The sequence below is a fragment of the Juglans regia genome, chromosome 7, assembly GCF_001411555.2.
Source record: "Juglans regia cultivar Chandler chromosome 7, Walnut 2.0, whole genome shotgun sequence".
NCBI classification, from domain to species: Eukaryota; Viridiplantae; Streptophyta; class Magnoliopsida; order Fagales; family Juglandaceae; genus Juglans; species Juglans regia.
Window position 1 is genome coordinate 41,935,206 of NC_049907.1, and position 21,938 is coordinate 41,957,143.

The window sequence follows — 21,938 nt, forward strand, 5'->3', positions numbered from 1 at the left end:
CATTTCTTTCGCAGAAGGGCACTAGACAAGGGTCAGATCCAAAAGCAAAATCATTTGTTTAACACATTTTACAACAATCTCATGTTTTGAATAAGCTAGAAACTCAGTTTTGTTAAAAGAATATGCAGATCAAGCTAAAAATTTTCCTAAAATCAGAGCTATTCATTCTTTCATGATTTGAATCTCTGTTTCTTTTTTCTCTTTACTTTTTGGGTGGGTTCTGGATTCTTCTAGCCGGAACAAAGACTAGATCATTCAACTATACATTGACGAGACAGAAATGTAGCATTTGAGAGCAATTCAACAATTCTTTTTTCAAGTCTTCTTGCTCCCAGACCAGGCCTCAGAACATCAGCATCTCCCCAAACCGAACACGTGTGATTTCTAGACTCACCTAAGCACCAGCCACCAGGGACTACGTTTCCACTACTGCGCCCCAAGATCTCTTGGTCAATGCGGTCGAGCATTGGATCATCTAACCGGAATCCAGAGGCAAAGGCTGCTCCACTCTGAATCATTGCTTCATAATCATTGGAACCGTGCAGGTAGGTCTCACCCTTAGAAGGTTTGTCAGAGGTGGCATACAGTAAGTTGTGGTTTATGACTGTTTTGTTGAACTTCTGAGAATTACAAAGAATAGTAGAAAAATAATTGGAAAGGGATGATGGAGTATTTGCCAAATACATCAGTAGCGTCCTTGGGAGGTTGTCAGTAGCCAGGATGCAAAACTCAATAAAGTTACGACTTAAAATGGAGAAAGATGAACCTGCATAAAAAAAGGATCCTAAGTGTCAGGCATTTTGTTTATATTTTCCATTTGCTATGGGACAAACCAGTGCTCTAAAAATGTTCATTCTCTATGCCATAAGGAAGGGAAAAATAAACAAGTTTTGGATTATATTTAGCCTGTCAACAGTATAGGATATGCTTTTTTCTTAACAAGTAAAGGAGATGCTATTTGGGTTAATGGTGTCCAGTGACACCACTGTCACACCAAAGCATTTTTTTTTATAAAAATTTTCCCAGTAGATCCCTCTTCTTACCCTACATCAACCAGTTGCTATTCTAACAATACCAAGTATTCTTGTGTTTATCATATAGGCAAAGTTAGCAAGGATCTGACATAAATATACAAGGGGGAGGCCATAATACTCAAAATGAAAGGACATATAATTCATTTAGATGACACTATTCTTGGAAGGCATTCACGACACTATAACATTTGCAAGTAATTTAGGCAACAAAAGATCTAAAGTTTGGTAATGTGCTATCGGTTAAGCGTTTCTAAGCTCATTGTTGAATCAGATTTTCTTCTTGTGGTTAACTGGCTTAACACCGAATCCCAAACCCCTTGTTAATATTTTGATACTTTTTTTTTTATATAAGTAAGAGATAAACTTTATTGATGTGAATGAAATAGGCATGTATCTAGTACACAGGAAGTATACAATAGAACACCTAAATACATTCTAAGAGCGGTGAACTAAAGATAAGAATTCATGAATATCATCCCCATTTAATACAATAGCTGAAAACCAAAGCAATAAAGTATGTAGAAAATAATTCTTCAGCTCCACCATTGTTCGATCCTTGTCTTCAAAACAACGCATATTCCTTTCCGTCCAAATACACCACATGATACACAACGGAATCATTCTCCAAACTGCTGCCACTTGATGACTGCCCTGCAATTTTCTCCAACAACCCATCAACTCCACCACCCTCCTAGGCATTACCCAAGCCACATCGACCCTTCAAAAAATCTCATCCCACAACCCTCTCGCTACGTCACAATGTAGTAAAAAATGATCTACCGATTCTCCATTCTTTCTACACATGTAACACCAATCCAGCACAGCACATCCTCTCTTCCTCAAGTTGTCCGTGGTCAAGATCTTCCCAAGGGCGGCATTCCAAACAAAGAAAGCAACTCTAGAGGGCACTCGAGACCTCCAAATGTTCCTCCAAGGGAATGAGGTGTGATCCTGGGCAATCAAAATTTTGTAATACGCATTTACTGTGAATTTCTTGTGATCCTGGAACCTCCATTTCAAGCTATCATGTTGCGCCATAGTAGACCCTCAGGAGTGTAGCAAGCTGAAAAAATCTGAAACCATAGATAATTCCCAATCATGCATATCTCTATTAAACAGAATATTCCACTGATGCGAACCATGAGCATATAGCCGCACATCCGCCACTGAAGCCTCCTTATTAACTGCAATACGATATAAAGCTGGAAACACTCTTTCCAATGCATGATCTCCACACCACACGTCCTGCCAAAAACAGATACGGTTGCCCTCACCTGCGACAAAACGAATATGATTTACAAAACTAGTCCACCTCTTCCTTATAAACTTCCATAGCCCCACTCCATGCCCCCCTCTCACTTCTTTGGAACACCAACCACCCCAAGCAACACCATATTTAGCATCTATAGTTTCCTTCCACAAAGATCCCCCTTCCAAATGATATATCTCCAAAGCCATTTCCCCAACAACACTTTATTAAAAGTTCTCAAATTACACATACCCAACCCCCCATTCACAACTGGAGAACATACTGTCTTTCAATTAACTAAATGAACTTTCTTCTCCTCCCCTAAGCCTCCCCATAGAAAGGCCTTAAAGTGTTTCTCAATCCTATTCACCACCCCTGCAGGTATAGGAAAGAGAGATAAAAAATAAGTGAGAAGGTTAGTGATGCTCTTGATAAGAGTGAGACGACCCCATTTCGATAGATACACCATTTTCCATCCAGCCAACCTTTTCTCTATCTTCTCTACCACCCCATCCCATATTCCTCTACTCTTGAAAGTAGCACCTAGCAGAAGGCCCAAATATTTCATTGGGAATGAGGACACCCTACAACCCAAAAAACTTGCTAGATTGCGTATATTAGGGACCACACCCACTGGAACCATCTCAAACTTGCCAAGGTTCACCTTAAGCCCTGACACTGCTTCAAAACAAAGTAATAATGCACGTAAAGTTTGGACCTGACTCCGATCCGCTTCACAAAAAAACAGAGTGTCATCTATGAAAGAGAGATGTGAAATGATACAAGGGCTACCAGAGCCATTTCCCACCTGAAAACCAAATAAAAAACCCCCACCAACAGTAGCCTGCACCATCCTATTCAACGCCTCCATAACTATGACAAAAAGAAGAGGAGATAACGGATCATCCTGTCGCAAACCCCTCAAGCTATTAAAAAAACCAGCAGGAGTGCCATTAACTAGCACTGAAAAATGGGCCGTTGAAATACAATGACGCATCCAAGAAATCCACCTATCTCCAAAACCACACCTCTGCAACAAATACAAAAGGAAATCCTAGTTCACATGACCATAAGCCTTCTCCATGTCTAGCTTGCAAAGAATACCTGGACTTCCCTCCCGCAATCTAGCATCCCAACTCTCATTTGCAATGAGCACCAAATCAAGTATATATCTCCCATGAATAAAAGCATTCTGAGGCTTGGAGATAATATTTTCCAACACTGGACTAAGCCGATTAGCAAGAACCTTTAAAATAATCTTACAGACACTGCTAACCAAACTTATTGGGTGAAAATCCTCAATACTTGACGCCCCATATTTCTTGGAAATGAGTGCAATAAAGGTCGCGTTAAGTGATTTTTCAAACTTTTGATAAGTGTGAAATTCACTGAACACCCGTAAGACATCACCTTTCACCACATCCCAACAAGTTTGGAAGAAACCCATTGAGAAACCATCCGAACCCGGCGCTTTGTCCTTAACCATACCAGAAATGACCTTGAAAATCTCATCTTCAACAAAAGGTCTCTCCAAGACACTCACAAGCTGCGGATCAATTGCCTCAAACAGTAAGTCATCAAGCTTCGGCCTCCAAGTTACTGATTCGGTAAGAAGAGTCTTATAATAATGCGCAATATGACTTTCTAGATCCGCAGGAGAAGATAGCACCTGAGTACCTGAATGTAACAACTCAATCGCATTATTACGTCGATGAGAATTAGCCATTTTGTGAAAAAACTTCGTACACCTATCACCCTCTTTCAACCAAAGGGCTCTAGATTTTTGGCGCCATAAAGTCTCCTCTGACAACAAAACCCTTTCCAACTCTGCCACAACCGTGACTTTCCTCAATAACTCCTCCTCAGAGGCCCTTCCCAATAATTCCTTACCTCCAACTCCTGCAACTCCTCCAACAAAATAGACTTTTGATTGTCAGTGTGACCAAAAACTTCCAAGTTTCACTTCTTCAGGTCTTGCTTTAAAGCCTTCAGCTTACCTGCAAGAATAAAACTCGGAGTGCCACTAAACTGGTATGAAGTCCACCAAGTTCTCACCATCTCTACAAACCCGTTCACTTTAAGCCACATATTCTCAAACTTGAAATACCGACGACCCCCGTGAATGCCCCCACAATCTAAGAGAATGGGAAAATGGTCTGAATTGACTCGAGCTAACCTTTTCTGACTTACTTCTGGATAGTGGGCTTCCCATAACAGCAATACAAGGAATCTATCCAATTTCGACCAAGCACGACCGTTAGACCAAGTGTACTCACCACCCACCAAAGGAAGGTCCATAAGGTCCATATCAAAGATGAACTCAGAGAATTCCGCCATGGCTAGAGTGTGCCGATGATGTCCCGATCGTTCACTAGAAAAACGAGTAATGTTAAAATCCCCCCCCCCCCCATACACCACGGCATGTCACATAAAGAGTGTATTCCCGCCAACTCCTCCCACAACCGTCGTCTATCTCTATCCATGTTGGGACCATAAGACCCTGCAAAAGCCCAAATCCACCCATCGCTCACATTTTTTAATAACACCGAAAACGAAAACTCTCCAACACACTCCCCAATCACCTCAACCACTCTTTTATCTCACGTTAATAACACTCCACCTGATGCTCCCTGAGAGGCCAAATAGGACCAACCCACATACGGACATCCCCAAATACTACGCACAAATCTTCTATCAATAAAACACAACTTTGTTTCTTGCAAACATATCACATCACCCTTTCACAATTTCAATAAAGCTTTGATACGAAGACGTTTGTCACTATCATTGAGACCCCGTACATTCCATGAAACAATCTTAGGCTTCATTAAAACTTAACTTTCCCCTCCCTTTTGATCTAACCCTTCCGCTACTCCCATCCTTAACATCATAATTGATGGAGCATGTTAAGCGTTTAAGTTCCATATCTTGTTTTGTAGTTGATTTCGAACGACTAGCTTCAATAGCCACAAGAAGGGCCATAAATTGTTCCTCATAACCTCCAAAAGAGACCCCAAAAATTTTCTGTAACTCCTCTACCTTTTTAAAAATCCAATTCGACGAACAACTCCTATAATCAGAACTGGGAGGGAGTGTATATAGAGGAGTAAGAGCCCCCTCCTCCCCAACACTGTTTTTGGAGATCAGAATCAATTCCGAAACACCCAAATTATTTGTTTCACCACTTAAAACCATATTATTAAGAGGAATATCATCCCCAGAAAATATCCCAGCAGGACTACTCAACTCCAATAGTGGAGAACCACACGGATAATCAAACTGTGCTAGCACAACCACACGGATAATCAAGCATCATTTTCCTTTTAGTCTCTCTCAAACATGTTTACAGGGAAGGTAATGCTTTAAGGGATATAGCCTCGCCTCTTTTGGAGCCTTGGGAAACACGGTAAGTTTCTCTTCTCTAGTTCAACTTCCTAATCGTGTTTGGTCTGTTTTCTCTGGATCATGCAGGTGCTCCTAACCTTCGTCATTAATTCTAGTATCATTATTTTCTTTATGGACTAACTACTTGTACATCATTTATTATAAATTTCCACTTTTAATTTTCTTTAGGAGCTTGTTTTGGGATTTTAGTTGTAACGCCATGCTCCCTTTGTATAAGGTATCCCTCTGCCATAAATGAGGGTTATCAATAAAATTAGGGTATTGTCATATTCTTTAAAAAAAAAGATATTCATTCGAAACTTTTTTTTTTTGGAATAATTAAATGCCTATAAATAAGACACTCTTGCAAAAAAGATACGTCTAAGAATGAATTGGAGATGCGGGCTATCGAACCCCATATCTCTCGCATGCAAAGCTAGTTCATTCAGAACTTTAAATGCCTATAAATAAGACACTCTTGCAAAGCTTACGTATGAGTTTATGATATACAAGTAAAGAATGGTTGTCATATTGCCAGAGCTATTTGGTCACTTCCATAGTCATTTTCAATATTGTAGATTGGATATTGTTAGTTGAAAGAGCATGAAACTGATTCTATCAACGCTTCCATGTTCTATGCTCTTCATCATAAACCACCAAAAGGCTCATTCTATCCTGCTTCATTGGCATATTGACGCCAAGGACGAATTTCTAGTCCATCCATGATAGATATATTTTAATCCTCATTGAGAACAAAAGTAATTATGCTTATCACTTGTGATCTTCCCATCAACAGAAAGAGCACGAGACTAATAAATAAAAATCAATTTGTTGCAATGGAAATTTCTCGTTTTCATACAAAACTCTAGGTTCTCCACACATCACCACCACCAAGCAACAACCTTCTATCACTTGGAACCACCACCCACTTTTGTGTTCTAAACTTGTTTCTCCATCGCCTGTCATCTAACTTGCTCTTTGGCCTAAATTGCAAGATGCAACTACTACTATGCTTTTTTGGCACTACTGCATATGCTAAAATTGAACCAAACAAACTATTTTCAACCTCCATTCTATGCAGGAAAAACCAGCACTGGCTTGATAACCAAATTTTGGGCTTAACGGTAGTGGTTAATTTTGGGGTAATAGCTACTTCAAGAGCCCCATGCTCAGAAACTGACAATAGGACCAGTTATTAACTGGACTGACGCAACAAGGGATAGGTTTCTCTGTTCCTTATGTGAAACCCATCAAACACCATATTAGAACTGCTGTACCCACTCTAATTTCACAATTTTACAATTCAACCTCAGACTATGTATTATAAACCAAACTCTCAATGTCCTACTATCTTAAGACACATAATTTTCCAATCCATTTCACACCTAAATTGAAAGAAATATTTCATGTTAATCAGAGAATTCCATAGTTCCATCAAGTGGAACTTAGATGCGCTATTCACATTGCCAACATTATATAACGAGCAACCAAAAGCTAGATTGTGAAAATCTCTCGACGATAGTTATGCAAATTAATCTAGATATTGTTTTCTTTATACCGCCATATTTCTACCTATAATTATTATCAGCCATTGACCACCCAAGTGCTTCCACCGAAGTCAACATTGCATATTTTAGTAAAATTAGCGACTGGCTTAGGCACTCACCAAAGTGCAACGTAAGATAATTCCATACAATCATTGAACCAATAACTGGAACCAATAACTGAAAGCACGCAAAGGCTTATTGAGAATATACATCAAGAGTCATACCATTAAACAACCGGAAGGCATTTGGCAAGTCCCTCTTCTGAGTAGCATAAAACATCCCAGTTTTTTCCGAAAGATAAAGGCCCGGATCAACAATTATTGGTCGCAACCTCCTAGACCTATTAAAACAAAAAACACACAACTTTAGAATTTATACAAACCAGTAAACCTCACAACAGAAAAAAGACACAAATCTGTGAAGTAATATCATACTCTCTCCAGCCAATGTAGCTCGAATGATTCAAAAAGTTAAGATCTTTAGGCAGAAAGGACAAAATATGAAGAAGATCTGAAAACCCACAAAAACCCACATCAGAAAACCAATAAAAAGAGCTAAAAAAAACCCGTATCAGACCGTTATAAACTAAAAAACAATGCCACCAAAAAGTTCAACTACACAATACCGTCTTGTGTGACAAGTGGGTAATCAGCGGCATTGAGACTGACAAACCAATCCCAATTCAACGACAGTCGCAGCAGTATGGAGGCGCCGTGAAGCGTGGAGGAGATCGTAGACGAGCCCTTCGGGTACGAGTGATCGGCCTTGCCGATCACATTGACGTTCTGGGCAGCTTTGAAAATGGGCACGGACTGGACGGTGAGGGCGAGAGCGTCACGATCGGACTGGGGAGCGGCGAGGTCGAGGTGGAGAAGGTAGTGGTTCCTGGGGTGGTAGGTGGCGAAGAGGATGCGGAGGATTCGACCCGAATCACCGGCGGATCCGGAGATGAGGTAGGCGATGGAGGGAGGGGTGGGGTCAGAGGAGAGATCAGTGTGGGGAAAGAGGACGTGGTGGGTCTGGCGGTTCGGGAAGAGAAAAGGATCGGGTCTGCTTTGGGAGGAGGGGGAGGAGGAGGAGGAGGAAAGGGAGAGGAGGAAGAAGAAGAATAAGGAGAAGAGGGAGGCGGCAAGAATGATGTAGAGTGTGGTTTTGGGGTCCTTGGGAGTGCTGCCTGTGGTGATCGAGCAAAGGAAGGGTTGCGGTCGTGGAGTTAACGGTGGATTTTGCATTGTTTGTCTCTCCTCTTGGGTGGTTTGCGTTGCTGATCGAAGGAGGGTTTGGGATCAGTTTAGTTGTTGATTGTGTTCTTTCTTTCTGTTTTGTTCTGTGGGTGTGTGGAGTGAAAAAGAGTCACTGCCCACTCTTTTGCTTTTCCTGCTTGTATTTTTCTCCTGTTTTGTTGTAGGCCATTGCAAAACAACCGATGAAACGGCAGAATGGAACCGAATCGAACCAGATCGACTTTACCGGATTGTTATCTGATCGGGTTTCCAACCCGACTAGGAACGAATTTTTTTGTCTCGGTGTCAACCTGTCCGATAAAATTGTGAGAAACATGACTTAAAAGAAGGATACGATGTAATAAAGGAAAGACAAAAAAAATTTAATTCCCATGAAAAGTTCACATGGACTACACCTCAATTTTGATACTCTACAAATATTCATTCAGACTCAACTGCAAAGCAAATTGAAGCCTTTGGCTTCGTTCACCGCGGGCTAGAGTGGTTACTCCAGCCATTTCGCTAACCAAGTTGAGGCTCTCATCTTTATTCTCCGTAAGGATGGGCAGATGTGCTTGTGTTTAGATTTAATTCCCAACTAACATTCACCCATAAAGAAACAATTAGCACAGAGAGAGAGAAACAACCAGCTAGTAACGTTATTGAGTATGTTTGACGTTTGTTATGGTCTCTTGAGGAATGAGAGATGGGAGTGGGTCATTGGACATTGCAGAGAAGAGTGGAGAGAGGTTCTGTTGAAGTTACGAAGTGAAGGTCAGGGATGAGTTTTGAGAAACTTCAAACGCAACACGTTAATGATGGTGGTGGTGATTTTTCGTTTCCTTTTTTTCTCTCTTTATTTTTAATTTTTCATTTGTTTTTCTTTTGCAAGTGGCTCTTTCATCTTGTAAGTATTTTTTAGATATTTTTTTGAATTTGAGGATGATTGTAGATCTGTGATTCAAATCATTTGAAGATGATTGTAGACCTGAGATTCAAATCACACACAGAGATTTTGTAAATCAAAATGCAGAAAGCAAATTGTTTTTTTTTTCTTCTTTTATCAGGTTGTACGGGTTTGATTTTATTTTATTTTGCTCGGGTCGGATCGGGTCCTTAAACAAGAGGATTTGGGTTGGGTAGAGTGCAAACCCGGTTATACCAGGTCAGATTGCAGGCCTATTTTGTTGTTGTCTATTCTTTGAGTCTCCTGGGTTTTTTCATAGAGCAATTGTTAGGTAAATACTTTGAAATATGTAGGTTTTGTGCAAATTTTTTATAAAAAAATTATCATTCTAATAATTAATAACTTTTTTTACAAATTTTTAAAATTAAGTTTACTTTTTTATAAAAATTTGTGTAAAATTTATTTATTTAAAAGGTTTTGTCATGCATCAGTCATTATTCATCCCATATTTTATATCTGATAATTTTTTCTTTATTTTTTATAAGGTATGAGATGTGTATAGTAAATAGTAAGGATGAGAAATAATTATTTTTTATCAATCCATTATATTAAAAGATATTATAAATAAAAAAATACAAAACATTCTTCATCAGTAAATTTTATGTAAATTGTGACTATTTAATTTTTATTCTTATAAAATATTATATTTTTAAAATATAGAAGTCGTGAATTAATCGTTACAATGAGATTAAGGGCATGTTTGGGGTGTGATGAAAATTTTATATTTTATTTTAAAGTTTAAAATATTATATTTTAATATTATTATTATTTTAAAATTTAAAAAATATATACTGAGATTTGAAAAAATTAAATTATTTATTATATTTTATATAAAAATTTTATAAAAAATATAATAATAAAATAAAATAAAATAAAAATTTTATATTTTATTTTATATCCAGACCTACTCCAAGACGATAGAAAGAATGATTTCTCAAATTCTAAAATAAAATAATAGAATCATAAAAGGTAAGATTCCACGTGAATGATAGCGTTTGATGTATTGACTACAGAGTTCGGCCGACAAATCTCATAGGAAGCATTCGCAAGCAGGGTGGGCGGAAAGGGCGAGACGTCGTGAGCCTGAGCCACATGGAACCCGAGTCCATAGAAAAATCAGAGCCAACCGGCTGGGCTTCCAAAGCGTGGGCTCTACTCTCGGCTGTACGGAGCCAGTCACCGCTCATCCAATGCATCACCAACTTCGTCTCCATGGATCTGATGGCCAACACACTCCTATCCGCCGGGGCGTCGCCGGCGATGATCCACTCCATCGTTGAGATCCCGGACTTCACCCCTCACGCCAACGCGCTCTACATCAACGTGGGCACGCTCTCTCCCGACTGGCTACCCGCCATGAAGGCCGCAGCCGAGTTGGCCTGCAGGACCGGAAAGCCTTGGGTTCTCGACCCGGTCGCTGTCGGGGCTTCTGGTTTCCGATTACGGGCTTGTTTGGAGCTTGTGGAGCTTAAGCCTACCGTTATCCGAGGAAATGCGTCCGAGGTTATTGCGCTCTCCAAGGCCTCTGTTGGACCCACGAAGGTAATAAAGTTTATTTATTTAGTGATCACCAAGGTTTTTGAATACTACGACGATATTGTTTCTGGTTGTTTGAAGGTTTATCGCAATCTTGGGTCATCAAGGCAGTCTTTAACTAACTTCATCGCGTAATTCATAGCAGTTTGATTCATTTTTTTGCAACTCTATAACCTAGTAATGGTTTTCAAAGGGTGTAGACAGCTCCCACGAGTCCACTCATGCAGTGGATGCAGCGAAGTCATTGTCTAAAGCAAGCGGTGCCATAGTTGCGGTGTCTGGAGCTGTTGACATTATTACAGATGGGGAGTTGGTTGTTGGTGCGCACAATGGAGTGGCTATGATGCAAAGAATTACAGCAACAGGATGTTCTGTCACTGCTCTCATTGCTGCCTTTGTTGCTGTTGATCCTTCACATGCTTTTGAAGCAACAGCTTCGGCACTATCCGTATTTGGGATTGCTGGTGAGATGGGAATGAAGATGGCCAATGGTCCAGCTTCATTGCGAATGCATTTGATCGATTCACTCCATGGGCTTGATGAGGCTGATGTGCTTTCTCGCGTTAACATAACCGGCTACCGATAAAAAAAAAAAATTGATACTTGAGAGCTGTATGTATGGTATGTGCATGGAACCACTATATTGAGCATGATAATAACATATCAATCGGTTGGCTTGTCAGCTACGGCACATTTTTCTTTTCATTTGGAACTACAGTTGCTGAGTTACTTTTCGTTCGTATAGTATCTGCATTTTGTTACCCTTGCAACTACATTTTCTCTTTTATTTCCCTTGTACAGTGGAAAAAAAATTAAAAACCTTAATCTTTGAGCATTTATACGAATAGTTCGGTGGGTATTTGAGTTGTGAAGCTTTTATAAATTACCTTTTTTCCGATTATATGGTTGTCATTGATGTGTCGTCCTCTAGTTATGGTGTGATTAAAACCCAAGAAGAGATTTTCTTCCCATGCGTCCCCTTAAGAAACATAAGATTTGATGGAAAATCAACTTATATCATCCTATAATCATGCTTTTGACCGTCTCAGGTTCATGCTCTTACAATCCATAGAAAGAAGAAACGTTAATTCAAACTTTAGTAGAGTAAAAACTTGCCTGTAACTGTCAGGTTATGTCGATATATCTCGTGGGAAGATGTATGTGTGATGTAGTTCAAAGCACAATGCGTGTAAATGATTTAAGATAGTGGTTATAACTCTCACACTAGCTTCTGAATGCAATTACCATCAGGAAGTCATTCAAAAAACAATAGGAAAAAGTCTAATTAGAAAATCTTTTTTTTTTTTGGAACAAATTGCTTATGCTTCAGCTTTTCATTGCATCCTTCTACTGATGTATTAGTTGGTGGCAATATTACATCTTGCATATGGAACCATCGAGATTCTACTTTAATGGTATCCCTTGTATGGGAATCAAGTAACAAGACATCCCCTTTCATATGCCATCACCATAAGCAGAACACTTTAGAAGACAAGTGCATGAGATATATAAAATTATCAACAATCTCGACTTTCAGTGGATACAATAAAAGATACTAAACAATTCCATATCCATTTCCACACAAACAAACTGGCATGTAGTTTAACGAAACATTCTCAATATTTCAGATGGACAGTGATCCTCAGCAATGTCTCGGCACCATCTGTGACATGTTGACCTGAAGGTATGAGTGATCGTACTTCTGCAACCCCATAAGCACTCTTAAACTTGCCTGTCCCTCCTGTCACTGACAAATATGATACAGTACTCCCAATTTTGTATACTCCATAGAAGTTGAGGTTGTCATTATATTCCCCTCCTTCAATCATAGCCGTAAATGCCATCATCTGGCTGGTCCCATCTGCAGAGCTTGCCACGTAAACTCCTTGAGCTTTCCCCAATGTTTGTGACCCCAAATCTGGACTGGAGGTTAATATGTCATCGATGACGGTAATTGTTCCGAAGCCTAGCCCCAACCCATCAGGTCCAAGTTGGGTCTGAGGCAGATTTTGATTGTTTGTGCTTCCTGCAAAAGTGGTGCCAGCTAAGCCGGTTCCTAGTGGGAGACCATTGACACCATTAACGGTTGGAAGTGCACCATTTGCGTTGGGGATGGCAACCCCGCTTGGAGGTATAAACCCTATCTGCTTTGCAAATGGCACCTGACCATTGTAGATATTACCTAGCAAGCCAGTGATTGGCCTAGCTGTAGGGTTACTGCCCCCAAGAATGTCGTGCATGTATAACTCAAGGATTGGTTCTTCTTTGGTGGCTGCTGCAGGATCAACTGCATCAATGTTGCTTGCCATGTGCACAGTTGCAATTAGTATTAGGATGAAAATAGAAGGTGAAAACTGCTTGAACATCTTGAAGTGTGTATATCTGAGGGTTATCAGATCTGTGAGAATTGAAAGATGAAAGATTGATGAGTACTGATAATGCAAGCAGCCTGTGCATTTTGCTTCTTATATACAGAGGGCATAGCCAGCTTAAGATGGAGTTGTTGTAGAATATGGTGAAGTTGTTGAATTGGTGTTAGTTATGGGAAACTATTTTTATTTAAGGTGTATTAGCTACTGATAAAAAAAATGGCTTTTTATTTAAGTAGTTTACTTTAACTTTATTTATGAAGTGTAATGTTGCTATTGTTATTTTAAGGTGTTCCAGGCTTTCGGGGGCTATACTCATTTGAAATTTTGGATGGAATCTTTTTCGATTGAAAGCAGTAAAAAGGAGACAGAAAGGCAGCTAGTCTGGAACAATGCTACTGTACGCCTTTTTAATCTGAATTATAATTCATCACCTTGAGCCATCCCAAGCTCCATGTTTTCTACAAGTTGTTCCTTTTGTGAAATATGATCATGCCTGACTTGTGTAGGGATAACAATCGACAATGATGTCTTGAAAAGGAGGAAATTAAATTACGAAATACATCTCCTTTTGAAACTGTTGAACTTTAAGTTTTTAAAATCATAATTCAATGGAATAAGTTGTCATGACAAACAATAATTACCCAGCAAATCCTTTCAAGTTTGTCTGTTTGTTTTTTGTTCTGTGTCCTCTTGGAAGCTGGATTGTTGGCATGCACTGCAGAGGTGGGAGATGGGTAGTAGTGATTTTCCTTGACCTCAGTGTGTCGGGTACAACTACACCAAAGCCGTGTCATAACTAATAATTTGGCCAATGAGTACCATGAAAACGTAAGTACACGTACGGTATCCAAATACATAACATGACCTTATAATTCTTGTGCATTTGACAAGCTTCTGCTGAGTTTGTGTCAAAAGGGTGTTTAGGATAATGAGATTGACACTGGAAATTACATCGCATCTTGTTCTCAACTAATGCCATTTTTTTGTTTTATTTATGTTAATTGAAGAATGACGTCTCCACAAAGAATGATTACAAGAAGAAATGAGAAAGCCAATCATGGCATAGCTGACTCATCTATCTGTTGCACAGGCTCAACATGATCCATGACTTTGTTCTGTATCACGACTGGGGAGATCAGAGTCCACACTGCATAAAACTTGAGGATTAAAATATACACACACAAGGAAAAGGAGAGAGAGATGATTCCAAACACTACAAGCAGGTTCCAAATCCTGAGTGTCTCAAATCCTTTCCCAAGCTAAACAAAAATCATAACAACGCTCATCTGAACATCCAATTCTTTAGCTGGCATTGGTGGAATTTCTTGGTGGACTTGCCTAATTGTGCAGAGTATGGTCGATTGGTGTTTATATCATCCTTATTGCCTGATTCTAATGCATTGCATCAGATACTTGAATGGTTGAACTTGACTCTGTTATTTCTATGAACTTATCATGCTACCATATAATTGCAATGGGAAACAAATGCCTCGGATCATAAAGAGTTTACCAAAATTTCTGTGTAAGCAATTAGAAGATGACACACAAGCATGGAAATACTTACAGTATATAGTGGCAGCAAACCACTCATTGACTATTTTCACCCATGTACTTGCCCAGCCAACATCAATGCTCCACCTGATTATTTTAACGTCCATAAGCATATATATGTTTGATATAAAAAGATGCCAAATAGAAAGATTTAAGCCAAAAGAGGCATGAGTTAACAGGTTCTTACTTTCTGGCCGAGTTATTTAGGTTCCAACTGATGAATAACATCGCAAAATACATGGCTCCCAAGGAGAATACCAGATGGAAAAATCCATACGTGTAAGGAATATCATCTTCCTGTTGAACTTCATCTTTGCGGAACTGGACAATGCAAGAAATTCTCATAATATCTTACTAAATAAACAATGAAATCGTCGTCACTCTTAACAAGTGATTAACTTGCCCCAAGTTCACCATCAAAATGTTTTACATCTATCCTTTGTTAGCTGACAAAGACAAGAAGGTCTGCGGCAAGATATTTAAGTCAACTTTGTTTTGTCTTCGAGTTGTTTAATTGATGAACTTCATGAACTTGGAAACAATACATGTTTTCCTGCCTTTTCTCAATGATCAAACAAAATTTTGTCAAGAAAATCTCTTTGCACTGGCTCATGCAAATGATGGAAACTGAGTTGCAGCCGTTTGACCTTTTCTCTTTAATGACATTTCCAGTACACCTTAACTGAAAAGGCTTTACAAAAAAGATGCAACTGTTGTCTGACCAGCTGTGAGTAATGATCGAAAATTTTCTAGCTTCTTGAAGACCCTGAGGATTGGTAACATCAAATAAAACAGATTTCAACTCACCTGAAATGATTTTGAATCAATCCCGGTGGAAAAGGTTGCCATGACAATTGCACATATTGCTATCAGGAAGCCCTGGAAGGTCGAGATACACATATGAGGAAAAAAAATATTGTTTACTAGTTAATTCACATTCCAACTTCTTCGTGCAGCAGTTCCTTCGACGTGTGTATCTTTTTTTTATTTTTTTCGATTAATTAATCAAAAGAGAGGAGTGGATGGATCCCATTAAAAGTAAATTCCAACAGCACTCCTTATAATATAGACTAGTGATTTTTCTTCATGTTTGAAGAAAAAGATAATATTTCAGCAATGATTCAATCATCTGGTATTCTAAGCATGTGTATAGTGATAGATTTTTCTTCCAGAATCTACTTTTTCAAACTAGCAAAAGAAGATCTGCTTGTTTGTGAAATCTGCAAAGATGAAAGATTCCAACAATCACAAAAGAAGACCAAAGAATGATCTTCCATAATGCATACTCGAAAATACAAACACGGGGGACACTTCATTTATACACCAGAGTTGTCGACTCTTATGAGAAGGTTGGTCCAATCACTTACAACTATGGTGGTCCAATCACCATTTCCATTCACTGGCTTGTGTGTGTTGCATTTGGAAGTGGCAGGTTCACTGAAAGAGCACGTGTGAAAAAAATGATTTCACATAAACAAGTATAAGATCAATAAACATGCTGGAATCATGACCAGAACGGGAGTAGTGGTCTTGAGCCAATGAAAGACCCGATATTTAAATCATAAAAGACTTAACAAAATGAAGATAATATTCATAATGACAACAATAATGATATGATAATAATGGAGTAACTCATCATAGACTTCCAGAAATAAACTCAGAGTAGCAAGACATGTCAATAGCCACACACCTTAATGAGAGCAGATAGACCAAAAGAACATGGAGGAAACAAATATGTAGAGAAACAGGCATGGCACACATTACGGTGTTGTTATTTCTAAAGTCTAATGTGAATGATTTACAATTAATTAGTTGACTTGCAAAAGAGTATTGAAAACAGCTAAACAATGCAATCTAGGCTTCCAAAACACTTCAAACTATCAAACTCAGTCCTAACCTTCTGATTGCTGACCAACAGAGGAAAACAATGTAAGATGCCATTATCCCTGAAGATAAAAGACCTCGGTTGACCTGTGAAAAGCACGTGGATAATGAAATTTTGAATATCAGTCCAGTTTATTCCTAAAGAACCAAGCTGAAAAGGGAACCATTGTAGCCGTGATACGGCAATAAACTTTAACTGCTATTAGTAATATGGTTGGAATTGATGATAAATGAACACATAGACTCCCCCCATCGGTCCGCTACTAGGGTGATATATATAATGAGATTGTGATATTGAAGGCAAACAAGTCTAACAGTAAAATTATAACATCTGAATGTCTAAGAACAGATCTTTAAGCCTTCTAATATTTGAGGAGTCCATTTCCTTCCAGTAGGGTCGTCAAGTTATCATTCTATCAACACTGATAGTATTTGGAGAAAGATGATTCAAAATAAGTCTATGTAAACTAGATCAACTAGCCAATAGGAATCCTAAATTTAATCATGCTTATCTGAGGGTAAAGGAGACATCTCCAGCAAGCATGTTGGCATGTGAAATATGTCACAGGAAATGAACATCAAGTAGTCAAAGGCTAGTCACACCAACTAATGCTGAAGCGCAAAGAATGTTTCGTAGTCAATATGAAAAACAGCCCAAACTTTCAGGGAATGAAACACAAACAACTTGCTAATCAACCAAAATGAGTACCCTTTCTGGTCTAATAATTTAAAAACCTGAACATGATCTGACAGCTATGAACTGCAACACTGGAAAATTTTGAAGAGTACTTCAGAAATAAATTCCTTGAAGGGCATACCTTTGAATGCAAGGATACTACCATCATCACAATTAGCAGAATTGCAGTCCATGTGATGAAAAATATGTTGAGTGTGCACAAAAGTCTTTGCGCATATAACGGGTACATTGACACAATTCCACATATGGAAGCAATGTAGAAAATCGTAGACATTAATAACCCAAGGGAGCAGCTGTAAAATGTAAAAGAAGTTATCAGCAATTTCAGTGATAATTTCAAGTACCCAAAATTAAAAGGTCAACATCATCCTAGACCTTAATAGGTTAAATTCATTAAAGTAGTATCTTATGTTTTTGGAAATCATTTGCCCTTCTACCAATACAAAGTATATTATCATATCTTATGCTTGAGATAAACATGTTACTGCAACAACATGTCATAGACAATCTAAGCACATCCTAAAAGAGATTTGTATATTCTGAATGGTAAGTCCAAACAAACATATCAACGTTTGATTTACATTACTCCGAAGTTGTTTTATTTGATAAGTGAAATGGAACTCTGAAAAGCTTAGTAAGCAACTGAAAGTTTAAACTATATGAAATAATAATCAAACAAGGAACTGATAACTTGAAAATCCAATAGATAAAATAGTTACCACATAAGTTAGATTTTCAACCTTCCCTTAATTTCTTAAACTCAGAGATGGACCCTTGCTTTATTGGACTAAATGCCTATCTGGAATACAATATCACGCATCTGGCCAATATGGATGTTCTGAAGACACCTAGGTAGTCTAGATGTTTGGACTAAGCATTTCACGCTTTTGATAATGGATGGATACATATAGTGCCTAACACTGAACCCTATGAGATGTAGGCTTTTTGCGGGAAGCAAGAGCTTATACCTTTGCTTCCTTTCCTTATCAGGCATCCAGTAATTATTCCACCAATGGATAAACTGGATAACACTTACAAGTTGTAGGATGAGAAAAATCCTGTAACATGTAAATCAGAACTTAATGTTAGTGATAGTGTACACTCTAAAAATCAACCATATAGAACATGGAGTATCAAGCAATCTAACAGATCTTTGTCCTTCTATCTGCATCTACCTAATTCTCAGATAGTACGAGGAAAACGAAAACAGATCCAACAAATTGAATTTTTTTTTTCGATGTTTGAATCACTGGCTTCTCTGAGACTGCAGTAATGGATTAAGGAGAAGTGCTACATTTATAAAGAAACTTCACAAAAGTGAAACTCACAAATTGATGTGACTGAATGTGATACATTAAATCTACTTTGCAGTAAAAAAAAGCTTCGCAACCTGATGCACCACAACAAGCCACATCAGTTTGTGAATGTTACTTTTGTGAACCGAACATTTCTCTGTATTCCCTATCTGGTCAGTTCATTGAGATAAGGTGCTATAAATATTTGCAGCCCTATATTGAAAATTTTTCTATAGGAGCAATATTTTGATTGCTTTAGATAGAAGCATTTAAGAAGAAATTGAAGATTACCCTGCACCAACACGAGCAAATTCACCTGCAAAGAAACAGTGACAAGCTTATTAATTTCTGGCATCTATTCTTCAAGATGGAGAGAGCAAAGAGCCTGAATAGCTTTTAACAAAAGCAAAAGGAATATTCAACTGCATTAGAGACGAATAGGGTCAACATTGGAAGCTTCCATTCTTTACATATATGACTAATGTTAACTTTCATTGACCACTGTTATTTTGAGGAAAGGAGATAGGATTAGCATGAATCAGATGCAAATAATAATGACTCGCTACTGAACTCAAAGTCAACAAGGTTATTCTGCCCAAAACAAAATCTTCAACGTACCATATAATTGAATAAAATCTGGAGAGAAGAAGAATGGAACTGTCACTGATACGGCAAACAGGAAAAACTTAAACGCCCACCATCTTGAATGCCAGGTATTGCGAACTTGAAACAATTTCCTTGTTTTAGATGTAGTAAGAAACATTAGAAAGAAAAATATCTGATACTCAGTGTCAAGGATGCTAATTCATGAAGATTGAAAATGATGCCAACAACTAATTACCGATACAAATCAGTAATAATGCACCACATGGAATCGTGTAATGTTTCATATTATATGTGGAAGTACATTCAAGTGCTATTCTATTTATATTTCAAGTCAGACTCAGATATAAAAGGGAAACCGAAACTCTTAAGCCACAGCAAGCAGGCATTTTTTCTAGCGGAACAGATTGAGTATATATCGATTCTGACATTAAGACAAGCAGTTATGGAAAACCTATCTGAATCTGGCTTTCAAACAGATATCATATTCAAGAGAAGTCTAGGCCAAGCAATCATGATTGGCCAATGAATAAGAGGTTCAAGTACAGTATATATTTATATTGCCATAGTTCTGAATACTCATATTGAAAAACCCTCCTCAAGCACCGTTGAAGAAAGATACAAAACATCCTAAACTCACGCGAAGTACTCCCAGTGTCCGAAAACAATCGTGCCCCTCGGTACCACAAGCTGTTGGGTCTGCAAAAACAAGTTTTATGACAAGCAAGCGCAGTGTAACTGTGTATTCCAGGATCTACAGTAACTGCATGTATAATTTTGTTTTTTTGGAGAGAGAGAGAGAGCATCGACTTACAGTGTAGCTGAGGTAAAACCTTTTGCCCATAGTCGCGGACAAACCAAGCCATAAGATTTGTTATCAAGAAGATGGTACCATACGTATAACGCGCTTGCAGTGTCTGTTTCCTTTCTGCTGAGTAGTCAACGTTCTTTTGCTCCAAAGATACTTCTTCCTGAGAGACAACCTCAGTGTTTTCAAGCCTGATATCTACTGCAGTAGCTTCTTGTGCTCCACTCGACACTCTCATTCTGCTCACTCAATCGGTAAAGCAAAATCCCCTAACTTATCAATATCACACCTTTTTTTACACCATATATCTAATGCATAAAAAAATCTACACTGAAAAATTACAAAAAAATACTGCTTCAAAGGAATAAACAATGCATATTTTTCTCTACGAAACAAAAGTAACATTAAAGTCAAATGCTCCAGTTTACCTTCGATAAGTAGAAAATGCATCTCCAAATGGTGATGCGAGAAAGAAAAACAGACACATTTAGCCCAAGAGTTGGTACTTTGTATACAGTGAGCCTTCGAGAATTATATGGGAAAGAATATATTGACATTTTAGTATATTCTATTTTTTTTTTCCGGATAAGTATACTCAGACAGATCAGAACGGACTTCAAAACAATGCCCAGAAGAGGAAAATGTCCAGTTGCTGGACAGAATCCCAGCAATAATTAGAAGAAGAAAACCAGATGTTGTGAATCGAATGATAATAGTAATGATGATGATATGCTTGATGAATTAACAGAAGAAGGAAGAAAAGGAGCATTTATTGAGGGGTGAGGTTAAAGTTCCAACCTTTCTTTCTCGTTTCTCCAGTGTGGTATGAGGCTTGAAGCACCTGAGCTGCTGAAAGCAGGAAGAATGTGAGTGAAAGAAAACACTTTGGCCACTTCTTATTACTTAAAAGGACTAAGAAGGAAGCTAGCAATTTCCAAAGCAGTTGTTTGAAAGGCTTTCTATAAAGCTTGGAGTATGATATTAAAGTTGCAGCTGCGGTTCATAACCGTTGGATTCCAAGAACCATTTGTCAATGTCTCCTTCTGCGATGCAATGATTCCCCCTCGGAATGGCATGGAGACCTTTGATATTCTTTAATATATAACACGGATATCCAGACACACTTTTGACTTTTTCATGAAGCCAGTACCTATGTCAAATAACCCCAACACCGAACAAAGTCCAAACAGCTCATTGTCTCCCACTTTTTCTTCTGTTTTCCAACATTTTCTAAACAAGTACGTGCAAACGAGAGGAAATCCAAAATGGTATTGATAAAGATTACGGTAATCATCTTTCCTAACTAGGAAAATAATAGAAGAAACCAGCTGTAAAGGGAGTATTGCCTTAAGAATTGGAGAAGCTCCATTCTTATTTGGTCCCAATTAAGTACAAACTTTAAAATTGTTCAACAACAAAGCAGCTTTCATGTTTATCAGTCAAACAAATTTAGCAATGCGATTCAATTTAAACAAGAACAGACGACATGAACAACAACATGTATTTTGTGGTTTGATATTTGAATCTAATAACTTAATTTCACCTCCCTTATTAGTTCATGGCTTGGAGTACTTCAATTTTCACTATTGATGACAGTAAGTTAGAACCGAGTGATGTTTTAATAAGAGTCGTAACTTTTGCACTTGATGAGAAAACGATAGCAAAGCTAACCCAGTACTCATGACACTGTCACGTAGAAGAGTGAGGCATTAATCAAATTGGGAAAAAGATGATGTAGGTGACGAAAGATAAGCAATGCCAGGACAAGGGTGGTAGGCCAGCCACATC

At 38.4% G+C, this 21,938-nt stretch overlaps 4 protein-coding genes across 6 annotated transcripts; 1 reads left to right on the forward strand and 3 right to left on the reverse strand.

Annotated features, from left to right (window-relative positions):
* On the reverse strand, window positions 1-8,610 carry LOC109009793 (beta-glucuronosyltransferase GlcAT14A-like). Its single transcript, XM_035692545.1, has 4 exons — window positions 7,840-8,610; window positions 7,649-7,724; window positions 7,439-7,554; window positions 1-766 (listed from the first exon to the last, which is right to left on the reverse strand). Exons 1-4 carry the CDS (start codon window positions 8,444-8,446, stop codon window positions 252-254), a joined length of 1,314 nt encoding a protein of 437 aa, XP_035548438.1. The 5' UTR covers window positions 8,447-8,610; the 3' UTR covers window positions 1-251.
* A 1,758-nt stretch (window positions 8,611-10,368) lies between these two features.
* Window positions 10,369-14,510, forward strand: LOC109009794 (hydroxyethylthiazole kinase). 3 transcript variants are annotated; one of them, XM_035692546.1, is made up of 3 exons: window positions 10,390-10,946; window positions 11,134-11,561; window positions 14,403-14,510. In XM_035692546.1, the coding sequence occupies exons 1-2, from the start codon at window positions 10,497-10,499 to the stop codon at window positions 11,524-11,526; spliced, it is 843 nt and encodes a 280-aa protein (XP_035548439.1). In that variant the 5' UTR covers window positions 10,390-10,496; the 3' UTR covers window positions 11,527-11,561; window positions 14,403-14,510. The 3 variants fall into 3 exon arrangements, with proteins under 3 accessions (XP_018845954.1, XP_035548439.1, XP_035548440.1); XM_035692547.1 differs by lacking the exon at window positions 14,403-14,510 and adding an exon at window positions 12,569-12,585; XM_018990409.2 differs by lacking the exon at window positions 14,403-14,510 and having other exon boundaries at window positions 10,369-10,946; window positions 11,134-11,622.
* LOC109009795 (dirigent protein 16) lies at window positions 12,557-13,709 on the reverse strand. Its single transcript, XM_018990410.2, has one exon. The coding sequence runs from the start codon at window positions 13,304-13,306 to the stop codon at window positions 12,557-12,559; it is 750 nt and encodes a 249-aa protein (XP_018845955.1). The 5' UTR covers window positions 13,307-13,709.
* Window positions 13,718-21,060, reverse strand: LOC109009796 (probable serine incorporator). Its single transcript, XM_018990411.2, has 13 exons — window positions 20,949-21,060; window positions 20,157-20,389; window positions 19,965-20,041; window positions 19,358-19,517; window positions 19,031-19,055; window positions 18,413-18,502; window positions 17,566-17,737; window positions 16,761-16,834; window positions 16,231-16,300; window positions 15,671-15,742; window positions 15,051-15,184; window positions 14,877-14,950; window positions 13,718-14,459 (listed from the first exon to the last, which is right to left on the reverse strand). Exons 2-13 carry the CDS (start codon window positions 20,386-20,388, stop codon window positions 14,368-14,370), a joined length of 1,272 nt encoding a protein of 423 aa, XP_018845956.2. The 5' UTR covers window position 20,389; window positions 20,949-21,060; the 3' UTR covers window positions 13,718-14,367.
* Between the last annotated feature and the right edge of the window lie 878 nt (window positions 21,061-21,938).